General features: G+C 56.5%; 1 protein-coding gene across 1 annotated transcript in view; it reads right to left on the bottom strand.

Annotated features, from left to right (window-relative positions):
* The window catches only part of HS3ST2 (heparan sulfate-glucosamine 3-sulfotransferase 2), an 86152-nt gene that overhangs the window by 42817 nt on the left and 16318 nt on the right, over positions 1-27017 (bottom strand). Inside the window, exon 2 of the mRNA XM_073361597.1 lies at positions 117-2037. Within this exon, the coding sequence (XP_073217698.1) occupies positions 1419-2037 (619 nt within the window). The 3' untranslated portion in view covers positions 117-1418. The remainder of the gene's footprint in view (positions 1-116; positions 2038-27017) is intronic.

Genomic DNA, 27017 nt, shown 5'->3' with positions numbered 1-27017 from the left:
AGAGTGAGGGACCAGGCTCATAAATGTGCTGGGTGCGCCTGCAGAGCCCATCCGTGATGCTAAGAGCGGGCCAGGCAAAGAGAGGGTCCGGGCCCAACGACAGGAGAGTTTTATACCTGTTATCAGTCGGGCTCAGTCGGTGCCTCATCAGTGTGGAAAACGGCAGCTCCAGCAATATCCCCTGGCCATGGAAACCTGTCACCTTTAAAGCCTGAAAATGCTGACTTTCCTCTGACTCCCTGCCACCTCGGGGTACCTGGGGACTGCTCACCCTGGTGTCCATAGGCTGTGTCAGCCCATCCCATGTGTGTCACATCTCAATCCACCCTGGGTGGGACGGTTGGGATCTGTCCCCTCCTATGTGCTCTGAGAGCACTGGTCCATATGGCCTGGTTTTCTCTCGCTTGCTTGTTCCTTCTCTGGCCCCCGTCACTGCGGAATCCGGCCGGCGCCTGATGCTTTGGTGGTTTTGCATAGTGTCTGAGGGCGTTTGAACACAGACCCTGTGCGGGGTTCAGGGCCAAACCCGCTGTGGAAAGACCATTCCTAAGAAAAGTACTTTAATAAGGACCAGTTCTCTTCATCTTTATTTCATAGGGAGTCACATGCTGAACAAGAAAACTAGTGGCCCTAGAGTACCCGTACCAGCAGAAATCTGTGCTTTATTCACAGGACAAAGTATCATCACAATGTGTTTGGAAACATTTTTTTTCAAGCATACACATCACCATCTTCATGGGTACATTCTTCGCTCAGGTGACAAAAGGCAAAATGGAGAGGCCCACCCCAGCCTGAGATGCATGGCTTCCTATGGGTCATAGAGCCCCATGTAGGCCCCAGCCCCTGCGGGCGTGGGACATTCATCCTAGTCCTGGTGAACTGGATGAGGAGGCGAGAGGCTGACCCACCCAGAGCCTGGGAAGCTTTAGCCAGGGAATGCTCCAATTGGTGGTTATTTTCGGAACATGCACAAGGTACATGCCAGGTAGACGCTTGAGCCAGTTTGCGCATGGGCAGCAGTGTGTATCGACCAGCCATTATTAAAAATCAGATGGCCTGTGGCCTCCACACAGCCCCTGGGGCCCTTTTCTGGCTGCTCAGGGAGTGCCCGATCACAGTATAAAAACCAAATGCAAAACAAGCCCCCCAGCTGTTGACAGAAGCTGGTGAGGGCTTGGCTGTGTCCAGCGGTCTCTGCCTGGCACATGTTGGGCTGGGGACATAACTCCACATCCTCCTTGGCCTTTGGCCTGGAAAGACCTGGCCTCCCACAGGGTCTGGAAAGCCGCTCTCACCAGCACCCGCGAGAAGGGACAAGATGGCCGACGGAGGGGGTGGCTCGCACGTTGGCCCCCAGTTTACCACCCTCATGGAAGACTGCGGCAAGCTCACCTCACCACCACTCTGGGCCTCGACATTTATTCCCACCTGAAGTCCTGCCCGACGGTTTCATAGAATTTAATATTATATGGTCTATAAAAGTCCCGGAGCTGCTCTATCACCTCAGGGTCTATCTGCACATGAGTTCTCCCTTTGGACTTGCCCAGACAGCGTGGTAAACTGCTGCTCTCTGTTTTCTTCAGGCAAGGAAACCCTTTTGTCTTGTTGAAGTAGAAGTGCTTGTCCGTGATCACCCGCTTGATGCCCAGGAAGTCCTGCACTTTGCCCATCTCCCCAGCCGGGTCTGTGATCAGCCTTTCCCCACTGACAAAGTGGATCTGGGAGAGGGGGAAGTACTGGAGCCAGCTGTCCAGGTGCACCACGTACATCCCGATGCGGATGGCGTTCCACGAGGTGTCCACCAGCCCCAGGCTGCGGTTCTGGAAGGACAGCCCTTCGAAGGTGGGGATGTCGGGTTTCTTGGAGAGCGTCTGCGTGTAGTCCGAGATGGCCCTGGTGACTGGGTTCCGCACCACCACGATCAGCTTGGTGTCTCTGGACATGTTGAAGATCCGCCGTGGGGCCTCCTTGGTGACAAAGTAGCTGGGTGTCTTTTCCATTGTGATCTGGCTGCTGAGCGTCCTGGGCATCAAGCTTCTGTAAGCAAAGAAGCGCACAGGTGAGGACAGGAGCTGGGACCCACACGAGGCGCTTGCAAACACAGCCCAGGTGCCCCATTCTCAGAGCCCAGGCAGCTGGGGACTGCCTGGAAGGGCACCGATAGGGGTTTAGCTCCCTAATAGTCAGACTAACACGCACCAGACAAGAGACTCATTCCCATCCAGATGGGACCACGCCACTGAGAGGCCAGGAGAAGACAGGAGCCCCCAACAGTTAGCTGTAGCATGCAATGCCAGATGAGGGACATGGGAAACTTTCCCTGCACTGTAGCTACTGATGGGACAACTGCCATAGTCTGGCAGGTTCAGAGAAGCACCCAAGAGTTCAGGCACCCTTCCTCACCTGACCGAAGGAGTGAAACCGCCATTGCTTAAGTCATCTCACTGACAGGACAAAGCCCCAGGGAAGGCACTCTCGGGATTGCTTTGGCCCCAGGGAGATGGATTATTGTTCTTCTAAGGCTTCCCAGCTCTTGGGCTCAATGAAAAACCCACCCAGGTTTTTCTTCCAACCATCCAAGAATGTTAATCCCACATTCATAAAGTTTCAGCCATTCCCAGCCTCCCTGTTGTGTGCACTTGGGCTTTGTAAGGTGGAAAAGGACTTGAGTTCAGACAGACAGCCGGACATTTAGAACATCTGTCTCAGAAATAGAGAGAGCCCAGCTCAAAGTCCCCACCATGGAGGTGGGCCACAGGGACACTAGCCAGGCTAGTGCAGGGACTGAAAACAAGACGGTGCCCGATTGAAACTTCTGGAGGGATTGAGAGAGGCCCAGTGGAATTGGCCAGGACTTGGGTTATCACCCCTACTCCTGTGAAAAGTCTGAAGGGACCTTCAAATGACCAGGCCCTCAGACCTACAGCTCAGCAGCGCACCTCCGGCACGGCAGGGCCCCTAGTACCAAAGCGGGGTATCGGCGTCAGCACTAATGTGACCTACTGACTCACCCACATCATTTCCTGCTGCACCGGCGTGTCGGTGTCCCTGGGAGGGCTCCCACCCAGGCACTGATGCAGCCACGGCAAAACCTGCCCAGCCCACAGCACAAGGTTGTGTTGCTGCCCGAGAACTAACCCCTGAAATGGTAACCTGCCGCTTCGCCCGGGGCGGGTCAGTAGCACGGCGTTCTGGCTAAGGTTGCACAGAGGCGTCGAGGAGAAGCTGGCTTTCCACATTACAGGCAATTATCCCGCTCTGGCAGACTGCAACAGGGAAGCTTATGCACCCTGACATGGAAAGCCCTGGGTTTTGAATACAGAGGAGCTGGCCACACTTGCTCCCTCCCCACCCCCTCAGCTAGGACATGTCGCTGTTCAGACAGCGTAGGCTTCAGACACCGACGATGAGGTGGGATATTCACGCACCCGGGGCTGCTCCCTCTGAGCGGCTCATGGAGACAGACCCAGGCCAGAGCCATGCTGCAGAGTGAGCATCTCCTGCTCTGCTCCTGAGCCAGACAAGCTGGCTGAGGTGCCAGCAGCAATGTGCGAGGGCGTCTCCGAGCCCTTCACACTCACACCAGCTCCAGCCGCAAACAGAGGCTGGGCCGGGGTGCAGAAAACAAACACAGTAGGAGACGGTCATGCCGTTCTGCCACTGGTCTGGGCACCACAAGCCAGACAGTCTCTATGTAAAAGAATAAATGGACACAAATCAGACGTCAAGAATTATAACATTCAAAAACCAGTGGGAGAACACTTCAATGTCTCTGGTCACTCGATTACAGACCTAAAAGTGGCAATTCTTCAACAAAAAAACTTCAAAACCAACTCCAACGAGAGTCTGCTGAATTGGAATGAATTTGCAAACTGGATACCATTAACTTTGGCTTGAATAGAGACTGGGAGTGGATGGGCCATTACACAAAGTAAAACTATTTTCCCAGGTTTAATTCCCCCACCCACCCCCCACTGTTCCTCAGACGTTCTTGTCAACTGCTGGAAATGGCCCACTTTGATTATCATTACAAAAGGTCCCCCCCTCCCCCTGCTCTCCTGCTGGTAATAGCTCACCTTAAGTGATCACTCTTGTTACAGTGTGTATGGTAACACCCATTGTTTCATATTCTCTATGTATATACATCTCCCCCCTGTATTTTCCACTGAATGCATCCGATGAAGTGAGCTGTAGCTCAGGAAAGCTGATGCTCAAATACATTTGTTAGTCTCTAAGGTGCCACAAGTCCTCCTTTTCTTTTTGCGAATACAGACTAACACGGCTGCTCCTCTGAAACCTCTCAGGGACAGTATCTCTGCTGACAATCTCTCTGCTGCAGAACCAGCCCCTCGCAACCACCAGCAGAGTCCCCAGGGGCGTGACGGGGAGATCGCCCCCTTGCTGAGGATTACCACCAGGGCAAGGTCTTGCTGTCTGCTAAAGTCAATCGCCCTGCTGAACAATCAGGGGGTCCGGGGGTTCCTGGATTTATTGGGGCTTGGCTCAGTCACACGACTCCTTGAAGGTCCTTTCAGTCCCTTATAGCCCATAGCATGGGGAGATTGTCGCAGAGGCCTGGGGCTGTGAGAGACGCAGAGCTTCCCAGTGAGACCTCAGCGGTGGCTTGCTGCTACAGGGCCCCATCTGCCCTTGAAATAGTCATGATGGTATTTGTCCTAGTGTCACTGGCCCTGCCTCCAAGCAGCCAGCCGCCCGAGACGGGCATGCAACTGAGATCGTTAAACAGACCCTGAGAACCCGGGCAGGCCCCAGACGTGAGCTGTTAGTGGTGGGGAAAGTCCGGGGCTCAAGCTCAACGACAGCTCTAAGGAGAGGGGCATGTGCTGGGTATCTGGATGTGCCGTAGCACTGTTCACAACTTGGGGCCACAACTGCACTGCTGGGCTGCACCAGGGGCCAGGAGGGTTGGAGACTAGCAGGAGGAGGGCCATGGACATACGCAGACGGGGCGAGTACCCCACTGAGCATCACTGGGCCGGCGGGATGGGGCCAGCTGAGCCTGCCCCCTCAGCCACCAGCCTGGGCTGCTCCTCTAAGCACAGATGCGTCAGCTAGGGCCGGTCCCCATGAGGGCCTCCCAGACCAGCAGGAACCATAGCATGGCAGAACAATGGAGACAGGGACTGGTAACCTCATGGGCTCCAGGCCACCGGTGCAGCCAGTAACTTTGTCAGTGCCTAGGATGCTTGTCTTCATAGCCCCCTGGCTGTGGACTGAGGTCTGGCTCATCCAGGCCCAGGCCCTGGGGCTGGAAAAGCTTTTCCAATAACCCTACAGCGTATCAGGTTCAGTCCTAGCCCAGCGTCCGCCTACTACATGCATCCCACTGGCAGGCAGGAGCCATGGCGCCGGGCAGGAAGCTGTCATTGCTAAAGGCGCTGGACGCACCTAGGCCATGCACTGCAAGCAGGCAGCCTGCCTGCTTCTCCTCTGTGTGAACGTGTGGCCCGCTCCTCCGAGAGGCTCTGCCAGCAACACCCACCTGAGCCGGCACCCAAGCCGGGCTGCGGGGAAAGGATGGTGCAGAATTAAAACCACTGGGGGACGGGGCTTGGTTTAAAGTCACATGGCTTAAAACCCAGCATGCAGTACTGATGCCAATTGCTCTCCATCCTCCCAATGGGCTCTCTCACCCCCAGGCTGCCCTGGCAGCCCCTGGAGAACAGGCACTCAGGAGGAGACGGAGCGGAGCTGCCCGTGCTGCGTGTGACCGGGCAGGGGCTAGGCAAGGAAGAGGGCTGGCACCTAGCCCTTCTGTGGCACTGGGGGCCCTCGCTCAGACCTCTGCCCAGCGCCAGCCCCAAGGGCTCTAACATGGAGTCAAGCCCCCCCAAAATCTGGAGCCTGGCTTGAAAATCAGACCATTTAAAGCCACGGTCCCTTTGTCTGCTCTGGTCACGTTTTCCAGCCTTCTCCAGAACCACGAGGGCTAGAAATCTTCCTCTGCTGAAAGCCGCGCACCTCCCAGGCATGGGACTCCAGGCCCCAGGGCTTTACCCCAGGGCCTTGGACTAGCGATAAAATCACAAGCGCTCACAACGCTGCCTCCGTGCCGGAGCAGCACCAGGCGGCACTGGGGTGGGCTGCCCAGGTGGCGGATACTGGTAGCTCCTCTGCGCCCCGCGCATGGACTCAGGGCAGTGGGGCAGGATTAGGCCCTTGCAACAAGACCAGAACCCGGCCTGCCGTGCCGGACCCACATGCCCCCGCTTCCTCACTTGGCCTGCAGCACGGGGCCCTGGCAGAGCCATGGGGCATGCAGAGCGGCAGCAGGAGGGGGCTGCAGGTCAGGCCCGAGGGGCATGGGCAGCGCTGCAGAAGGAAGCCTGCGCTGTGGACTCGAGCCCGGGCCGCTCTCCCTTCACCTTCAAGCAGTAAATTGCTTTGCAGGTTTAAAATAAAGCAGCTTGAACCGAGCCCAGCACAGCGTGCCAGGCGCCCGCGAGCCATTCTGCTCGCAGACCCCGCGCCACTCACCACACGCCTGGCTCCACAAGCTTTCCCCCTTTGTTACTACAGCACTTCTGGCATTTGCAAAACAAATTGCAGCTGGCGCCATCTGGAATGATTGCCATTGCATGGGTTCACTGCGCCTTGATGGCATTAACGAGCGCTCTGGCCCGCAGCCTGCCCTTCTGTGGAGCACAGTGCCAAAGACGCACCAAGCGGCCTCGAAGGGTCTGAGACCATGGCAGGAGCCACAACCCAGCCACTGAGCTGGGGGCTGCACAGCTGCTAGCCAGCAGTGCAGCCCGGGAACCCCGTGCTAACTCTCAGGGCCCCCCCAGCCCAGCTCTATTGGCCAGATCAGTGCTGCCTAGATCCAGCCCAGCAGCTACTGCATCCCCCTCCGTCCTTGGGCCAGCACGGGCCAGCTGTGCCCGTGGTAGGTGCCTAGCGAGAAGGGGCAGGGCCTGGCCCCAAGGGGCCGCTCCTAGGAACCCAGCAGGGCAGCAAGGCACTACGGACTCTGGCAATAACCCTGCCCCAGGCAGTTCTTCGGGGCAGCCCATTCTCTCCCACCTCCGTGTCATTCGGGTTGTTTCCAGACGGGCCGGCTCCAGGGAGCCGCACTGCTGGAGATGCTTTGTGCGCGTCCCGCGGGCTGTGGTGCCTGGCCCGGTGCTGAGCCTTTTCTGTAGCACGTGTGACCCACAGCACCAGAGCCCTTCAGCCTGGTGCTCGGCTGCCCCTGCCTGTAATGCCCTGGCCTCACCCCTGTCCCCCTGCACGATTCCCATGCCTGTCTGGCACTCTTCAGGCTGTGACCCGGGGAGGATGCCTGAGCCGAGAGGGGCACTCCTTGCTCCTCTCACACCCCACATTTTCCCTGCTGCAAGGTGATGCTGACTTCTGCATTGGGCCCCAGCTCCCACTTTCTCTGTGAAGCCAGGAACCGGCTTGCTGGGTAAAGGAGAGATTTAATTTCAGCTGCCTTGTGCCCTCAGGCAATGCCCATGCCCCTTCCTCTGCTTCAGAGCAGGAAGTCAGAGCTCACCGTGGCCCCTTCTCCCTCGACACACGCGTGTGTAACTCCCTCAGCTTTACTGGGTATGTCTACACTGCAGTACAGACCCATGGCTGCCCCCCACTGGGAGGGGGAGGTCCCACAGCCCATGCTCCAGCCCAAGCTCAATGTCTACACAGCAATTTGTAGCCCTGCAGCCAAGCCCTGGAAGCCCAAGTCAGCTGTCCCAGGCCAGCGGGTCTCTTATCGCAGTGTAGACGTACCCAGTCTGGCTCCTGCTGCACCCCGAGGAGCGTGTGCACGGCCCCTTCCGACAGAAGGCTGAGGGTCCCCAGCACAGGAGCTGGGACCTGGGTCTCCTGCTGCAGCTCTTCAGGGAGCGTGGGTTTTGGGACAGGACAGACCAGCTCAGCAGATACACTTCTGTTATCCCAGGGTCTCCGCACAATGGCAGGCTCGCGGTTACGGGCTGGAAAGTATGTTTCGTGCTCAAAAGCAGCTGCTACGTTTCCCACTTTGGGGTGAGCGGGGGACTTTCCTCAGCGAGCAGCTTTGACTTGCGCTGTGCGGCGGACCCACACAAAGGAGCACGGCCACTCAGGGAGCTGCCTGGGGCGGATGCTGCTCTGGGGACCTGGGAAATGTGCCTCCAGGAGGGGCTTGTTTAAACCAGAGTCCGGCCGTGTAACGGAACCTGCTGGCCCGGGCCCTGCACGGAGCCCATGGCAATTCCGGACGGAACTAGAGCGAGGCACAGCACAGTTCCCCTTCCCTGCCCGCACTGGGGCCCTGGCCTCGAGGAGACCAAGTACTGGGGCAGCTTTGGCCCCCATCACCGCTAACTTTCACTCTCTATTACAATTTATTGTGCAATAGCCCTTAGACCCCCGCAGCCGCGGTCAGGGCCCCCCTGGGCAGGGGGCTGCATAACCACAGCCCAAGAGACAGACCATGGCCCCCAAGTGATTAAAATGTAAATAGAGAAGCCAAGCAAAGGGGACCCGGACGTGAAGCGACGTGTCCAGGTTTACGCGGCTGGGAACAGACCTACGGCCCCTGGACCCTGCTATCGGCTCAGGGGACAGAGCTTTAACTGACCCTGGGGACTGCTCCTCGGGGACGGGGCAGCCGCACCCACAGCGCCAGAAGAGCTGGTCACGGGGTGGCAAGTCCAGTGAAGGCTGCAGAGACAGGACGTGCCCGGAGCCAGCATTTTAAAAGCGCAGTTTGCATGTACTCAAGAACTGCTACCGCTCAGGGAAGCTTAACTAGCTGGATTCAATAGCTGTGTCTGTCTGTCATGCTGTCAGTCATCCCCCCACGCCTGGTCCCCCAGCTGAGATCCATCCCATCCCATCACCTTGCTGCCGGGTTCACAGCACACAACACTAATTATGGGGACTGCGTCTGCTGCAGGAACACTAGGGTCTGAGGAAGGGACTCCGGCTCCCAGCAATAGGCATAACAACTCATGAACTCCACCCTGACTGAAATGCCCTAGGTGGTAATGGGAAGGAGACAGATCTGGGGAATGGGTGGGGATGGTTCAGAGCTTAATTTGTAATGAGAGAGGTGCTGGGGCTCAAGCAAGTTTTTTACTTTCGTAACTGATGTGGCAGGCCCTTGTTGCCAAGAAGGCCAATGGCATATTGGGCTGTATTAGTTGGAGCATTGCCAGCAGATCGAGGGAAGTGATTATTCCCCTCTATTCGGCACTGGTGAGGCCTCATCTGGTGTATTGTGTCCAGTTCTGGTCCCCCCACTACAGAAGGGATGTGGACAAATTGGAGAGAGTCCAGCGGAGGGCAACAAAAATGATCAGGGGGCTGGAGCACATGACTTACGAGGAGAGGCTGAGGGAACTGGGTTATTTGAAGAGTTGCTGAAGAGAAGACTGAGGCGGGATTTGATAGCTGCTTTCAACTACCTGCAGGGGGGTTCCAAAGCGGATGGAGCTCGGCTGTTCTCAGTGGCGGCAGATGACAGAACAAGGAGTAATGGTCTCAAGTTGCATTGGGGGAGGTTTAGGTTGGATATTAGGAAAAACTTTTTCACTAGGAGGGTGGTGAAACACTGGAATGGGTTACCTAGGGAGGTGGTGGAATCTCCTTCCTTAGAGGTTTAAGACCTGGCTTGACAAAGCCCTGGCTGGGATGATTTAGTTGGTGTTGGGCCTGCTTTGAGCAGGGGGTTGGACTAGATGAGGTCTCTTCCAGTCCTAATATTCTATGATTAACTTATTAAACCCCAACACAGAGAGGGGATTTGGTTCCCCCCAGAGTCCTTCACTTACACCTGGCTGTGGGAGATTGAGCAGGGCTTTGCCGGTCACTCTGTAACCCTGCACTCCGCCAGGCCTGGCCAGGGCAAAGGCTCCTGTAAGCGTCGGTGCCCGTTAGCACAGCACAGAGTGCTGCTCGCACCCACCCTGGCCCCAGCCCTAATGGGCTTATCCCCCACCCAATACCAGTGTAATCCCAATGGGCCCCATGCTTCCCCAGATACCATTGCAAGCCCCGTGCACTGTTTGTATCATCCTCCCCTGGCCCTGGGCGTCACGCACTCGCCGCTCTGATCTGATCTGGCAGCATTCACACAGGCGGTGGCGATGGGACAAGCTGCAGGGCAGGGCGAGCCAGGTCCCTGGGCTCCAGCGAGGTCATTGTGGCAGCCAGGCAAAGGAGGGTCCCGCCCTCCTGAGGAAGCCTTGCACGTTGGCTCCAGCACAGCAAACCTATTCCAAGGCTGCAGCGAGGCAGAATTAGGCAGCCAGGACGCTGCCCTCCGGATTCATTTACACTCCGGCAGTCCCCGTGAAAGTGACAGCCTGGCGGATTTCAGGACATGCGGGGAGCCAGCCGCTCTGGGAGCCGGCTGCATTAATGCTGGCACTAACAGCTCGTGAGGCCGCGAGCGTGCCCTCCCCTGCAACGCTCAGCTCGTGAAGAGTTAATCGAATGGGACAGTTGTCCCAGCTCAGCCGTGCAATGTGCCACGTCCCTTGCAAACGCGGCCTGGCTGGATTGCTGACCAAGGTGAAGTTCTGCAACTGACGTGCACCCCCCTCTCCCCCTGCTTCCCCCCTTGGCCCCAGCGAATCTGCTTTACTCTGCCCCCCTGATCCTCCTCGGCAGCACGGTGCTGGCCTAAGCACCGCCATTTGGACCACCGCTGGGTCAGCTCCAAGAGACTCACAGATTAATTAAACCTAATGATGTGCTCCATGGAAATTCTGCAAGTGCTGGGGAAGAACAGTGGAGGTTCTCAGGCAGTCCTGGCGTGAGATCCCTCTGGGAGGGAGACCACGGAGCAGGGCAGAGAAGGACCCAGAGCACGAGTCATTTTAATAGATGAGCTCTGGTGCTGTGCAGTCTGACCGGGATCAAGGCTGACAGGGAAAGCAACGGCCGCAATGCTGCCTGCGATTATTCGGTGGGAGAGGGCCACACACTGATCTCTTTGTGGGGATAAGCCCCAGCCAAACTCTTACAGCCATGGCCCGCAGATAGAAAGAAAAGCATTTCTAGGAGCTACACCCCAGGGTTGGGGTTAAGGGCGTGATCCTGGGAGGTGCTGAGGGCTCCTGGGACAGGTCAGGCACCATCAGCGCCCACTGAATGGATGGGAGTTAAGAACACTGAGAACATCGCAGAACTTGGCTCTCCGCGGACAGACCCATGGGCACTGGGTTTGCACAAGGGGCATCTCAGCAAAGAGTCCAGGGAAACTCAGGTTTAGAAAAGGCTTCTGCTAGAGGGACCAAAATCCCCCAAGGGGAAAATGGGGCCCCGCATGGAACTGGCCAGAGCCCTCCTCCTGCCCGGGCGGGGCCGGCCCGACCCGCTAACCCAACCCCTGCCTGCCCCCTGCGCGAAACTGGGGTCACAGGTCACTTGAGCCCGACCCGAGCCTGATCTCCCCTGCTGCACGGGGCTGGCTTCACTGCTCGCCCTCGGACACCTCCACACGTTCCTCCACACACCACTTGTTTGACGAAAGTGGGCACGTGTCCCGTTTGCTCTTGTCAGCTGACCAAGTCAGCAAGAGCAAATGGGCCAATGCCTGCTTCGGTCAAAAAAGTCAGGGAGGCGGGGACGAGGCTTAGAAAAAGGACTCTCCTGCGAACATGGGACCTATGGTCACCCGAGCTTCTGCCCGGAACCTGCCCCGCTACCTGGCTCTGCCCTGGGGTGTCCTCCTGTGAGCAGTCCCGCCACAGGACAGCAGCACTAGGGTCACATGGAATTACTGCCAATAAACCAGCCTGCCCCTCGTGCACAGCTGGAACGTTCTCACCGCTGGGCCAGGAAGGGACATTTAATCTTGTTTGCAAAATTCTGCAGAAAACGTAAATTGCTCAAACCCTGAGTCGGTTTTGGCGGATATGGACCCGTTACCTACCCAACTGGGCAAAGCGGAGCATAGCAAGCTGGGTGCTCCCACCCGGACCCCACCCCAGCACCCCATGCAGACATGTGGTTGCAGGGGCTTTTGGGGAAGAAACACCAGTTGGTGAAAACATGACATTTTGCAGATGGGGGAACTGCCCAGAATTAAAAGGTGCAAATTTCTGTGAGAAAAGTCCCTCTTTGAGCCAGCTCCATTCACTGCTCTCTGGGCCTTTCGCTCCTGCGATCCCCCATGCATTGCAGCCATTATTGCAGCTTGGAGGGGCCAGACACGCAGCAGCCATTAACCGTTTACAAATAAGTGGATGGGGGACAGCATACCAACTGAGCAATCTCTGCCATAGGCTCCCCTCTAATCCCCTGATGCAGGGTTCTCAGGCACCTGGCGAGGGGGGGTCTAAGCACTGCCCACATCTATCTGGTTTTCACTAAGCATGTCCCGGTGACTGCATCTCCTTCAAGCAGCCTGCAGCCACGTGGCCAGCATGCTCAAAAAGCCGACCGCCACCGTCAGCAATTACTGGCCCCCAGTAGTGCAGACACCCCTCCTCCTTCCTGCACCAGAGGGCTAAGGCCCGGGGACAGCCGCAGCAGTGTGGGGACCTGCCATGCCACCGCTTGTGGGGCCCTGGCTGCTGCACTGTTGCATTCAAGCATCTTTCACGAACACTGAAAAGGAAACAGCCGCGTGGGTTGCTGCAGTGCCCACAGGGCCCCTTTGCATCAGGGACAGCTAAAGGGCTGGCATAACCTGCACAAGCCCCTCTTTGGCCGACCCATTTACTTCAGATATTAGCCCCACAGACACGGTCAGCACTTCCATCAGCCCCTAGGGTTGCCTTTGCCATGCGCCAGGCCGGTCACCATAGGCTCCAGCCAGCACCCCCCAGCAGGGATTTGCAGTATTTCTATTGGTCTGTGCAGTGCCCATTCGCTCTACCAAATTTCTCATTAGAAAGAGACCCAAGTAATTAGTTTGCATAAATTAATAGGCCTGTTCTACATAGGTACCAGAGCATGGGCCTGGCTTAATTGGCCTTTCCCACTGCCCAGCTTTAGACCCCATAAATCCAGGTTATGAGTCCTATTGTTTAATGACTGTCAGAAAATGCTAATTTACTGCCAGGCCCCACTGCTGCTCTCTCTAGATCACAAACAAGTTTTTGTCATAAATCAGTGCAGGGCAGCTTGATAAGCAATTCACCATTACGATCTATGGGCAGAGAATCATAAAACTGCTGTTTCGTTAATGGCCCATCTTCAGGGATGTTAGAGTTTCATTACGTGAGCTATTAGGTCTATGTATTTAAAAATGAAATTACACGTTCTAATCAATTATGAAAAATACAAAATAACAGCATAGTAAATTACTGAAATGAGACAAGAGGATTAAAAAAAAAACAAAAAAAAACGGACTCCTAGTTCTTGCTGCAACGGAGCAATGGAGATTGCTGAGACAACAAAACACACCCTGACTGGAGGCATAAATCACTCTGAAAGCAGGCAAGGGGGAGAAGTGTCATCCAGACTTCATCTTTAGGGTAACGGTGGGATCCCAGGCCTGCAGGGGCTGGAACATGCATTGCAAATGTAATGACAGTTTACTTTAAAATGATAGTTCTGGACTTCTGCATTGGCAGAGTTATTTGCATGCAAGTAGCAAGTCATAGTCTTCAGCTTTATTTTTCATGGATGGTTTAGATTTGAAACCTTTCAGTGTCCTGCTCCTTGTGCAACACACTGAGGACTCACAGCAGAGATCCAGCTTTTGGTGCTTGTGTGTGGTGGGAACGTGCTACCGTGTCAACGATCCCCGGTGCGTTACACAAGGCTACCCGGGCTCATGCTAAATGAGCCCCTCCCAGGAGCGGGTCCGAGTTAAGGGCAAACATGGGTAAGTCTTAATGATACTGAAGGGAGTAATGATCGGGGTCAGGGAGATGCATTAGCCAGCCAGTGGGCCGTGCAAGGGACGGTGAGGAGGAGGGGCTGACCCTGCGGTTTGGGAGCAGCTGTAGAGAGGAAGCAGGCTGGCCAGTGGAGTTGCTTTCCTCTTCATATTGCTCCGCACTGAGGCTGGAGCGCAGGGAGAATGTTCAGAAGACACTGCTCCTGCCAGATACTTCAGACCAGGGCAGCCCAAGGGAAAGCCAGGTTTCTCATGGTTCTCACTCGGGTCGACACATGGGCCAAGAGCAACGGGTCCAATCCTGCTCTGGCTGCCCTCCCTGCGCCGCTGGAGACTGAAGGCAGGATGGTGCAGCACGCCGGCCGATGCAAGCTCCTAAGGAGTTCAGAACAGGCCTGGGAGGGCGGAGAGCCTGATTTCAGCTGGACCTGCGGGTGCTCAGCCTTGCGGGACATTCGGCCCGAGTACAATTATGCCTCAATTGTGGAGCTGTTCATAACCGTCATCATGGAAATGTCCAGGTCCAATCAGACTCCTCTCCAGGATCCTCAGACCCCCCAAAGCTCTGGGACAGCAGGTGCACAAACGTCCTGGGGATGGGCCTGGAAGAGGAAGGACTGAAAAATAAACCAACATATCAAGCAGCTCAGCAGCACCTTGAGCCACCTTGGAGCCGATCTGACAAGCACTAGGCCATTGTACAGCCCCAGCACTGCCTCCGGGAAAGGGCAACGACACCTCGGAGAGGAGCCACAGGGCGTGCGCTGTAGGATGAAATGGTTCGCCTGTGGCCCAAGTGCCCCGCCAAGAGATCTGAGCCATTTAGACGCCTCTAGTCCTGGCCCCTCCCGAATGAATAGCTTGTTCTCTTCATCTGAGCTTTTCTTCTTGCCCGTGCACAGTCTCAGATTTTCTTCCGTTATAATGCACCAAGCTGTGCCAGTGAATCGACACCTGGATCACACTGGTAGTTACAAGTATTCGCGGTCCAAGTTCTGGGCTGTGAACGGACCCACTGGTCACACGATGCCGCCTCTCTGCCCCGACTGCATTAGCAGAACTGCCACCATTCAGCTTCTGCATCAAACACCCGATTTAGGCAATCCGGCGGGGCTCTCCGGGAGCATTCTCTACACCCTGCTGTGTCCTGGACGGCTCCTGACAGTAAACGCCTTCGCTTGAGTGCTCAGGGAAAGTGAACATGCAGGGCCATGAACACAGCACAAGTCGCTGCATTGTTTTAATGGCGTGAATATTCGTGGAACGTTTCTGTGTATTTCCCCAGCATTGGTGCTGGGAACGCAGTTTATCTGCCGCTCCTGGCACCTGCTTTTCAGCATCTCAGACTCTCCGCTTCATTTGTTTCTCCTCATTCTTCCCAAGAGGCTAAAACACAGATCACCAGAGGTGTTTTAACTGTCGGAAGTACCGGCGCTGTCCAGGCCAATCAAACTCTCTGGCTAGGCTCCTGTGAATCCACCCAGAGAAAACTGTGTCCAATAGCACGAGTGTCACACACGGTTAGAACACATGTGGCGTGCGTGCGATGCCGGCCTGTGCAGAGACATCCCAGGTCTGCACACGTTGGGGCCTGGCAGGGGAAACAGCGGGCTCCGGGTCTCACAGGGTGCATTCTCCCACCAGCTCAATGTTGTGTCTGGCATTTAAATCCAGCCAGACTCATTTCCCGTTCCCTGCCACAACAAGAGAATTTTAGGCAGGAAAAGGAGAGTACTGAGAGCAGAATTTGGCTCACCTTTATCGAGTTCTCTTTTGGCTCAGAAGTTGGGAGGACTGGAGCTGGGAATAAGGCACAGCACAACACACCGGGGTATCACCCGAGATCTCCCGGGGACAGCCGGACAGGCCTCCTCCAGAGAGATGCTAGGTTCTCAATGAGCAGAGGCAGGGACCAGCTGCCTGATGGGCTCCTCTCCAGCCGGAACGTGTCAGCTTCCTGAAAACCACATCGAATCAAACATGGCCCACTTGCTGGCGCTGCCCAGCACTGCCCCCGCCTTTGCTTTGGCCTCTCTTTGCCAACGTGCTCTGCCTTCCTCCTAGCATGGCCACAGATGGGCCTCCAGCCCCAGCGCTCAATGACACCAACCCACGGACTGCAGGGGGCACATGGGGAAGAGCCCAAGGAGTTTCCCTCTTGGGTTTGTGTCTAACTTGGGGAGGGGGGATTTTCTGACACTGGCGAAAGCCCTGGTTAGACACATTAATCTGGCAGCCAGTGCAGCATTAATTTCTCTTGAATGAGAGGTTATTTTTTACGATAGTTACTCAGCTTCTAAAGCCTTTTCGTGCCATGCATGAGCAGTAAAGCTCTTCAAACTTTGAGATTTCAGGACTGCGTTTGGCCATGCTACTGGAATGAGCAGAACAGACATGTCCTCCAGCCCAACGAAGAGTAATCAGAGAGAAGCTGCCCATGGTAAAAATTCCTGGGGTGGACGGGAGTCTCCACTGAACTCACTGGGGCCAAGATTTCACCCTAGGTGGCCCCAAATCAGCTGTCAGGAGCCGAGCCTCCCCCCCGCCCGCCCTGACTGTACTGCACAACCCAACAAAACCCGACACATTCCACGGACAAGCCAGACCTGGGGCTTGTGGGCAGGCACCTTCCCAACCTGCTCTAGATCAAAGTCACACGCTGCACAGAGTGCAGGGCTCAACCCTCTTCCTGGGACATGGCTTTATGAACAAACAAATTAAGTCAGCTCACACTCCTCCCCAGGCTGGGCTGCTCCTAGGGTTTCTTGCCAGGAATGCTCAGCCTGCCCCTTGGTCCTCTACCTCTAGAGAGAGACTCCCACCTCCCCTTTACAGCCAGGTGGGGTAAGAGCCACCTGCCTTAAAGAGTCCACACAGGATCAACACCTGCTAACAGGCCTGAAGTGTCTCAGGTTAACTTGCTAGCCTGGAACAGGCCTACTTCACCGCACGGCACAGATGACAACACAGGTTCACAAGTAGATTCTATTTATTACCTTCTGCAGCAAGCAGAGACACCGTAAAGCTGGTCTGTTCTATCACGCGTGCTAAGCAGTGTTCACGCAGCTCTGCCTCCTGCATGGCAGCGCGCGGGAAAGGAGGCTGAAGGAATGAAAAGCCGGACAGGTGGCTCGGCCGGCCGGGATAATTCCCTATGCAGTCACTGCCTGGCAATTCTCCGCAATCTCTGGGCCTCAGTCAAGGCAGCTGCTCTGTCCCGGGTCTCTCTCAAGCAAGTCCACAGGCAGGGGCTGGAGTAGCATGGAGAGGACCCGGCCCAGTACACGTGTTCGCTACAGAGTCCCCTGCAAAGTGGGTTCCTCAGCAAGGGGCTCTGGATCCACCCAGAGGGGTGCCGGGGTGAGGTGGGGGGTCACTACTGCAGTATCCCCAGCTCTGCACAGACATCGTGTCTGCCTGGCGGGGGCTGGTGGAGAAGCAGGAAGGGGGGGCGGGGATGGATCTAGGCTACAGAAGAGCTGGGTAAAGGGCCCAGTCTTTCTTGGTACCTGGCTTTCCTGTGCCCTCAGGTTGAGCTAAAGAGAGCTGCTTCCAGCCAGAGAAGGGGCCAGGGCTTCAAAGGCTCCTACCTGACTTCTAAGCGGGAACACACACACCCCCCACACCCTGCCCCCCCAACCCTTTCCTGGGCTTCGCTAGCAGAGGGAATGCTGCATTCCCTGCCGATCCCAGGGAGTAAGATCCCACATCTGCCTGTTGGCAGCAAGCCTGGCTCATCGGCCTCCCCATGCGCATTATGGCCAAGCTGGCATTCCATCAGCGCACGGCTGGAGCCGCCCATACAGCGGGCAGACTGCCTCCCACGGCGCCCTGCCAACTTCCGTTGTGCTCAGGGGCACTGCTGAGCCATGGACGCCCCAAGACGGAGGCTGCCGTTTGTATAATCACACCCCATGTCTGCATTGTCAGGAGAACACATAAAACATGGACACAGAACCATCCTTAGGAACCACCTTACCAGAAATCACGAAGCCAGGCCACGTGCACGGGCCAGACCTGGCACCGCGGCTCAGGGACTTCTCGTTTATACCCTTCGGCCTCGTCTACGTGTAAAAGCGCGGTCGACCCAGCGGTGGCGCTCGGGCTGTGAAAAATTCCCCCCCCGCCCCGAGAACCACAGCGAGGCTGACCTAACCCCCGGGGCAGACACAGCTGGGTCAACGGACGAATGGTTCCAGCTGCCTAGCTGCCGGCGCTCGGGGGCAATGGAGAGCTCCCCGCCATCGCTGTGGGAACGTTGACACTCGGCGCGGCCGAGGCATAGCTAAGGCACCGTGCTTAGGCCATGGCCTGACACCGTTATCGAGCACAGCACCACAGCAAGCTTCGCTGATGGGAAGTCAGAGACTCAAGCAGGATTAATAATGCCCTGCACCTTCTGCCATGGGGCCTGGTCTTTCACACACCAGCCAACGCTGATTCCTAGTGTGTCTAAGGCCACCAGAACGCGAGCTCCTGCCTGCTGTTCTCCAGCACTCGGGGGAGCCCCTTGGACCGAGGCATGGCCCGTCTCCAGCTATTTAGTCTCGTGCTCACACAGCCTGTAGCATCAGTCCCTGAAGGGCTGGGGAAAGCAGAGGTGGCCTTGGGAGGAGCAGCTGCCTACCTTTCCCTCCCAAACCTGCATCTTGAGTCACACGCTGCTAACCTGGCCAAGCTGCTCTGAGCAAGGCTTTTGCAGCCTGCCTATCGTGTGGCTTTTGCTGGGCACATGGTGTTGCAGCCCAGTGCGTGCTGTCACTCAGGCACTGTCAGGGCTGGGGTGCCAGGGTCCTGGTCACTTTGCCAGGCTGCCTACATGCCAGTGAATATTGCCCTTCACCCACAGGTAGCCCACTGGGCTGGGTGGTCGTCTTTCAGCAGCCCCACAGCCAGGCTGCAGCTGCAAAGGATCCGAACACAACACGGTTCGGACAAGGCCCTTTACCCTTCCTGGCAGCAGAGCACGGCTGTCCGGCTCACTCGCTGCAGGCAGACGAGGGGGGCGGGCGGGGGGAGGTGGAACCAGGACTGCTTTCTTTCAGCTGGTCTCGTCGGAGCACGCTGCTTTGTGCTACTGGGGAGAGCTGGGCCAAGAGAGGGCAAGGTGCAGGTCAGGTGGCTGGGAACCCAGGCCCTTGAGGGAGCGTCCCACAAGATGAAGGCTGTTGTTTCGGTCAGTGACTCGGAAAACACGTACCCATCAGGCTCCCCTCACGGGGTAACGTTCCCTGCCTAACAGTCACTGCTCCACCCGGCTAGGTCACCCAGGCTGGGGGTGATGTGCCAGAACGTGACCACCCATGTCTCAGGCCTGTCTCTGGCAGATCCTCCTGTGAACTGCCAACTCCTCCAAGTGGGCAAGGGGCACCCGCTATGGGCACCGCGATCACTGCCCCGTGCTGCAGACCCACACTCCTGCCCTGCAGCAGCAGGACACACCCTTTTGCCAGCTGCAGTCACACGGCTCAATGGCCATATTCCACCTCCCCCCCGCAGGCGTGACACTGGGATTTGCGAGGGGGAAGAGAGGAGGCATTCACTACAGGTATTGAAAGTCAGCCCCATGTTTGTTAAACTGGTTCAGCCCTCAGGAAGAGTTAATTCCCCAGCAGCACCCTTCTGAGACCCTGAATTATTAATTTCTTTATCATTTGTCTTCAGGCACCCTATGGCCTGTACAACACTCCCACACAAAGAAACATACGCTCCCTCCCTGGCTGCATTGCTTTGATGTCGGGGAAACACCCTCCCAGGAATCAACTTGTACAAAAATGCATCAGCTGATGGAGCTATTGCTGATAAGCATGTGTGTGTCACGACAACCTGCATAATCCCATTACATCTCGGCTTCCTTCGGTGCAGAATGGAGTTGGGGGGGAGGCTCTTCAGTAAATATTTGCTCCTGCAGCTCATTGTGTACAGAGGATTCACAGGGCTGACAGTTGACTCTTCTCAGAGGCGATAGACTGAAGTGTGTGTGATCCTAGCCACATGCAGGCATAAAAACAAACTGTTTAGTTTAGCAAAACACCAAAGGTGAGCTCCCCTAGTGATGACCTGCCTCCTCCAGCTGCTGGCACAGCTCCGTTGCTCGTGTTTAAGAGATCTTCCAGGACAGTGGAGCTGGGGAACAGAGGGACAGCCAGGGCTAGTACTGAAGAGACAAATTTCTTCCCAATACAAGATGAGGAATGTGCTGATATCGCCTTGAGACCTGCACCATGGGGTGCTGGGCCTCTGAACGCCAAGGCTGGGAGGCAGCAGGACTGAGGTGGAGCTTGCAAAACCTGCATGGAAAAGGGAATCTACAAAACACAAAATATGAACTCTGGAGAGTTTTAAACGTCAGAGACGACAACAAACACCTTCTGAAATGCACCTGCGCCTCACAGCTATTAACGCTGCTCAGGGTTGCACCCAGCGGGAGAAGAGACAGACAGCTGGAGTGAACTGTAGATCATTCCCTATTGCAAGTGTGAGAACAGCGCCCCTGGCCCAGACTATTCCATAGGCCAGAGCGTGCCCGTTCCCACACTCCAGGCAGCAGCTTGTGCTGGTACAAAGCAATAGTGATGGACGGCTTGCACAGAGAGAGATCCCAGTGAACAAGCCAGCAGTCACTGCAAACAGCCTCCCTCCTGCTCATCGCCCTTGGCTCTCCAGTGCTTCAGGACAGGGGCGGTCTTCGCATTGGGCCGTGCTGGGGCCTCAGCACTGCTTCCCAGCTGGTGCCGTTCCCCGTGACACCGGCTGCCCCCTCCCACAGCAGCTAAGGCGGGTCACAGCAGCCAGGCAATGCCCATGTGTTCAGTCATTCAGAACCAACTGGGACTCAAGTCGACAGTTCCCATACTTGGCCTGCCCAAGGGAGAAGTGTTTGGCTTTTTAAATGAAAGTTTGAGCAACACTGGGCCAGGCTTCTGGAAGTCTGCGCTGTATGTGTGTGGGGGGGACTTTCCCTTGCAGAACCCTTCGATACAGGAATTGATAAATAATTAGCAAGCGTTCATGCAGTTAAAGACTAATTGTGATGTGTTCACACATGCAACCTTACCAGACTCCTGGGCACGGACCTGTGCTGTCTTAGTGCCCTCCCATTGGGCATGGGGTGGGTTTATAGTGGAATAAAGTGATTCAGGTTTCATCCACCTGGAGGTTGGAGGTTTTGGGGACTGTGATTTTGGTTTGGCCCATGGGGGTCATAAGGCCTATCTGTGGAGCTGAGGCCCAGATCCAGGTTTGTGCAGGGAGGTTCTGATCCAGGGCTTTGCTGTGGCTCTGATTCTAGATTCAGAATCTCCGGCCTCAGTGCTAAGAGAGGCTGGAGTAGTTACCAAAGGATTAACTCCCTTTAATAAATGTTTATGTTCAAAGAATTTACGAGGGTGCTCACAGACAGATAATTAGGGACATTTCGATGCATGCCAGCAGTGCGAGCACAGTAATTAACTTTGTTGCCGATTCATTTTTAATCATTTCAGTGCTCTGGAGACGTTAAGTGTCCTTTGAGCCCATAACTTCTCTTTGGTGGGGCCCACGTCCTTCATGCCATGCACACATGCTCCTAATTCCTCTCCTTCTAAACAGCTGGTCACTGCGAAATTAAACCGAACCTGGCACAACGGAGCAGCAGCGAGAGGAACCTGGCAGGCAGAACCAGCCTGGAAATGGGGTGGCTACAGGCAGCTGTGATTGCCTTACATCACACTGCACAAGCCGTACTGACAGCGTTCCAAGGACAGGCATTGCTAACACCCCCCATCGGGGAAATCACAGGCCTGCAAACAAACGGCTAATCTGCATATTTTGAGCGGCCGTCACAGCAGCCATGGGGTGACACGTGGGTGTAGGGCTGCAAACCCAGCAGGGCTTACAGGAGGAAAGGTTCAGGCCCTGAGTTGACCACAGGGGTGCGCAGGGAGGGACACTCATTGAAAGACCTGATTCACATCAGAATCGAGTCAAGAAGAAAGAGTCAAGTACCAAGAGTAGAGGAACCCTCCTACCTGCCACACGCTGGGGACGTCCCTCACCAAAGACGCCCTGGAAAACGTGGACAAGTCAGGCTTCATCTGAAGGCCAAGCAGGGCAGCAGAAGGGGGAGCCAGGGCTGGGACATGTTCCCTTGGCTCAGCACCATCCTCTTATTCAGTTTCATTCCCTGTTGCCGTCAGCGGCTCTCTCAAGCCTTCATCTCCAGCCTTCTCAGGGACAGCTCTAGCTAGCCAGGCTGGGGAGATGAGCCTGGCTGGTGCAGGCCCTGCTTTGGGGAGTACCAGGTTACACAAGAACCTACGGTTTTGTTGCTGATGGACTCCAAGTGACGCACAGGCAGTCACGTGGCTGAGCAGCCCCTTGGAAAGGGCAGTGTTTGCCTTCTGAAGCTCCCTGGGAACGTTTCCTTGCCTGCCAATCTGACTCCCCCAGAATTGCTCCATTTTTGCCAGCGGGGAAGGTTTTGGTCTCCCAAAGTCACGACTGCAATCGCTGTCCAGCTGTTGCGCTGATCCGTACGCTGCTCCCTGGGGAGCTCCTGGCCCTGCTGCCTTCAGGGCACTGCTGCTGCTCAGTGCCACAGCGGGACGATTTGCCTTCCCCGTGCTGTGCCAGCACCGAATCAGAGGCCCCTCCTGCTGGGAGCCTCTGCACCGATACAGCTGGGACTTGCTGAGAGCTGCCCTGTTCCATCAATCCCACCAAGCCCCCAAGCAAACCAGGGGCCTGCATCTCAGCTCCAGCAGCTCCCACATCCTGCTCACTGCTAATACAGCCTGACTTGATATTCTACTCCTGGGGGTATTCTGCGCCACTGCGCATGCACAGAATTCATGTCTTCTGCAGAAAATACATTCTGCCCGAGAGGCGATGCAGTTACGCCTTTTGTCCACCAGGGGCTTCTGTGGCACCCGGACAGAGGGCAGCCGGCTCAGCCAGCCATGGCAACGAGCAGCCAATAGGGAGGAAGAGAGGGAGTTCTTCCCAGTGCCCTGCCAGGTGGGGAGGCACAGGATGAGGGGGATGGACAGAGGGGGGCTATGACGAACCGGGACTGTTCTTAATGTTTCCTATGAATAGTGTGGGGGTGCCTCAGTTTCCCCTAGGCAGTTCTTAAGTCTCTAGGGGGTGGGGTAAGGGTGTATGATCGTTGCAGAGCCCTAGAGGGCAGGTGTGTGCAGGGGTCTGGACACAGAGAATGGCCGACACCCTGTTTCCTGGCAACGGATGGCCTGGGCCCTTCCCCCCTGCAAGGTGAGAGCTAAAGGGTTGGAGAACAAAGGAATCCGGTGACCTCCTGGCCTGGGAAAGGAACAAAGCCCAGAGGAGGAGGGGCTGGAGGGAGTTTCAGTTTGGGGCTGGCTGGGGACATGACGTGAAGGGCAGACGGGGTTGTCTGGCTCACTGCCCCCCAAAATGGACCCAGCTGAGGGGTCCCGTTCTCTGCACCTGCAAACTCTGTTTTAGACCATGTTCCTGTCGTCTAATAAACCTCTGTTTTACTGGCTGGCTGAGAGTCACATCTGACTGCGGAGTTGGGGGGCAGGACCCAACTTCCCCAAGACCCCTCCTGGGTGGACTCGCTGTGGGAAGGGCACGGAGGGGCAGAGGATGCTGAATGCTCTGAGGTCAGACCCAGGAAGGTGGAAGCTGGGTGAGCTGTGTGTCCTGCAGACAGGCTGCTCACAGGAAGGCGACTGCCCCAGAGTCCTGCCTGGCTTCATGGGGAGCAGTTCCAGAGCATCACCCGGGGACTCTGTGACAGGGGCACAGGGGGCTGCTGGGGGAGGGTCACCGATGGGTTCAGAAGGGCTAATGGGGAGGACAGATTTGGGAATGAATGGGAATGACAGGGGCTGAATGGGAGTGGGGTGCAGGACCACATAGGGCCAGGGCAGATGTGACTGAATGAATGGGTGAGGCTAGGGGTCAGCCAGGGTCTGCATGGGGGAAGTTCCCCAACAATACCTCCCACAAAAAAACCCACAACAGTTCCACATCTCTCCCACCCACACCCAACATCCCTCCGGGTTCACTCCCAGGCTCCTTCCCAGCAATTACTTCCCTCTCCCTCAGCTCCTCCATGAGCCCTGGCCCCCCCAAGCCTTTGTGCTGCTTCTGAGGGGTGCAGGAAATAGGTTTCTGTAGTGCAGTTTAAATGAATTATTACGCAAAGTTCTGTATTAATATGCCTAGTAAAGAATTTATTTGTCAAAAAAACATTTCCTGAATCTTTTTTGTTGTCTGTTGAAATAAATGACCAAAATAATTGAAACTGGTGTGAGTATATTGTGTTATTTTGATAAATAAACTATGCAAAATTTTAAAATATTGTACGTAGAATTTGGAATTTTTTGCACAGAATTCCCCCAGGAGTAAGACTCCCCTTGTGGGGACTCAGGCTTGTCTCATGCCCCAGCGTGGGCCTGGCACAGCCTCCTGGACCCCGCACCACACACCCTCCCAGTGCACTGCTTCTGGTCAGCCCCTGGCCCCTGTCGCCTTCCCTAGCCCTGGCCTCCCCTTGCTAATGCCCCCACCACCGAGGTCTCTCTTCAGACTTCCTATCCCAGCCTTCCCCAACCTGACCTCTCCTCACTGAGCCTCCGCTACCCACCCTGACCCCAACTCTGGCCTCGAGTAAGTCACACATTTAAATCCAGAGAGTGACTTCAGGTAGCAGGCGGGATCGGAGGCAGGGTACTGAAGGTGAGCGATGAACAGAGGGGCCCCATCTACGGCGCTCTCCCTGTTGTACTTTCCCCTGCCCCTCCCCTGACTTAGGTGCCTTTGCTGCGTTGAGCCTCATGGAGACTAGGAGCTCCTTGGGACAGAGCCTTGCCATGCACCTTGCACAGCCCCTCGCACACATCTGCCTCCATGGGAGCAGCACGGAGCACGCGTCACCCCCTGTGGGGAAAGGAGACCCACTGACGCCAGACCCATGGGCATGGGCAGAGAGCTGCAATTCCACCCCTTGAGTGGCCCAGGCCGCGCGCCCGCATTGCCGCTCCCCCAGGCAGCTCCCCAGTCTCTCGTTGTTCGGGGTTTGCTCAGAGACCAGGGAAGCTCTCGGGAGGGTAAATCGATGCTGGGCTGTTGCCAAGAAGCTTCTTCTGAAGCGGCTGCAAGGCTGCAGCCTTGTGCTCCTGACCAGCGCCACGGTAGATGCTGACGGGAGACAGCCAAGCAGCCCTTGCCAGGCCCCCCAGGCTAAGCCGTCCCAGGGCTCCCAGGCAGGTGCACCGGGGTGAGCTACGCTCTGCTGGAAACGTTCACCAGACACATGGACAACAGGGAGCTGGCTGCAGCAGCGGGCAGGTCTGGGTCCAATCTCCTGGGGGGAGGAAAGCACTGGGCCAGCTGGGGGAATTGGGCCAGAAGGCTACAGCATGGCAGAGAATAGCAGAAACCTCTGGATTTGGGAAGCACCAACACAAAGCCTCAAATTGCCAGCGGGCTCCTGGCACCTGGCTGCTGGGGTGGCGGGGGACGGCTGCTGCAGAGCAGGCTGGGTGGGTGGGATGGAGCAGCGCCGGGCTTTCTGCCCTCGTTTTGTAGGTCAGCTGAGCGGTCGCCCGTGTGTTCCCGGCTGCCTTGCCAGCCCAGCGATGGGCCAGCTCCTGAGGCGGTGATGAGCCACGCCGCTCCCCGCCCCCCCTCAGGAGACGCCACCAGACGGCTAGACACGGAAAGCTACACCCCAGGCTCCCCAGCACGGCCGTCGCTCTTGGCCCCAGGCAGCGCTCCCTGGGCATGGGGGGGGGGCAGCAATCGGGACCCGGGCACCGTTGCTGCCGGCACCTGGGGTGCATCTCTAGGGCTGGCTGGCACCATGACCGCCCGGGGTCTGGTTTCTCTTAGCAGCGTTTCCTAGTGGTGGGCCCAAGCCCTGGCATAAGGAAACGTCCTATCCCTGCGTGGCTTCCCACATCGTCACGGCTTCCCAGCAAGGAGGAGGAAAACAATTCCCGGCTGGCAGTTGACACTCATGGAAGAGCTGTTCTTGACGACACACAGAGCGCTGCAGCCAAGAGCTGGCGCCTGGGGCAGAGGAGAGAATTCAAACCCAGCCCAGGTGGGCAGGCAGAGCGCTGGTCTGAGTAATGGTTTCAAAGCGAGCTGCCAGGTGTGGCTTGTCGTGGGGCATCCACTCTCTGCGCTGTGCGGAGGGCTGGCCCTGGCAGACTTCCTTCGTTAACCAAACAGCCCAATGACAATAGCGAGGGGCGTTCCCATCCCCTGAGGGATCTGCTCGGCTGGGAGGCCACGTGCTCCTCATTAGGCTACTGCCAGATTTGAAGCACTAAAAACCAGGAATCAATTTGAGCTCACAAGGTCAGTGTTGGAATGAATTTCCCTGAGCCCTCCAGATGTCAGAGCTGCCAGCCAAAGGATGGGCAGTTCCCAAGGGCAGCCAGCAGGTCTGTGCATGGCTATGGGACCCCTATGGCCAGGATGCCCTTGGGCTCACTGTTTGCCAGAGCAGCCCTTGGCTTAGCATGCTGCTGCTGTGTATGCTCCCAGCAGCTAAGCTGGGCGAGCACTGGAGTGAGACTTAACCCCTGGAGTACGACAGACAGACGCCGACTTTAGCTTCTGGAAGGCACGGCCTCATCTGCAGGTGTGAGAAGAGGAGCCACCAGCCTCAGCAATTGGACTGTGCAGTCGACACGTCTCTCTGCCCCCTTTCGATCTGCCAAGAGGTCCAGTAAACTCTACAGCAATTTGTCCCCTTTCTGCTCCGCAGGCTCTGTACAATCCCCCTCTCCTAAACCCTGGTCTACCGGCCTATGACTTGCCCTCACCCAAAGAGCCGTTCCCACCTTCGCTGCTGAGCAGCACCTGCACCTGGCTGGAGAAGTCCGGCCAAGACATTCCCAGGTGTGAATAGGCTATAAACAAAACCACCGAAGTGCTTCCCGGGCATGCGCCGCCCCCACTCGCTCGAAGGCTGGAGCGGGTGAGCTTCATTCCCAACCAGACTTGGCAGAAGCCAACAGGAGCTGCACCAACACGGGCTCCCAGCGGGGGCTGAAAAGCTTTTTACCTGTCACACAAACACTCACCAGACAAAGGGTCATGGACACTTTACAAGTAGACGTCCCTTTTCCAGTTCACAAAGGTCATCCGCCAGGGAGCAGGGACAACGCCACAGGATCGACCAATCGTGTGGTGCAAACAATAGCAAATACTCCTGGTCACTAGGCTG

The sequence above is a fragment of the Lepidochelys kempii genome, chromosome 10, assembly GCF_965140265.1.
Source record: "Lepidochelys kempii isolate rLepKem1 chromosome 10, rLepKem1.hap2, whole genome shotgun sequence".
NCBI lineage: Eukaryota > Metazoa > Chordata > Testudines > Cheloniidae > Lepidochelys > Lepidochelys kempii.
Note: the sequence above shows the minus strand (reverse complement) of the source record. Positions and strands in the feature narration are given on the sequence as shown.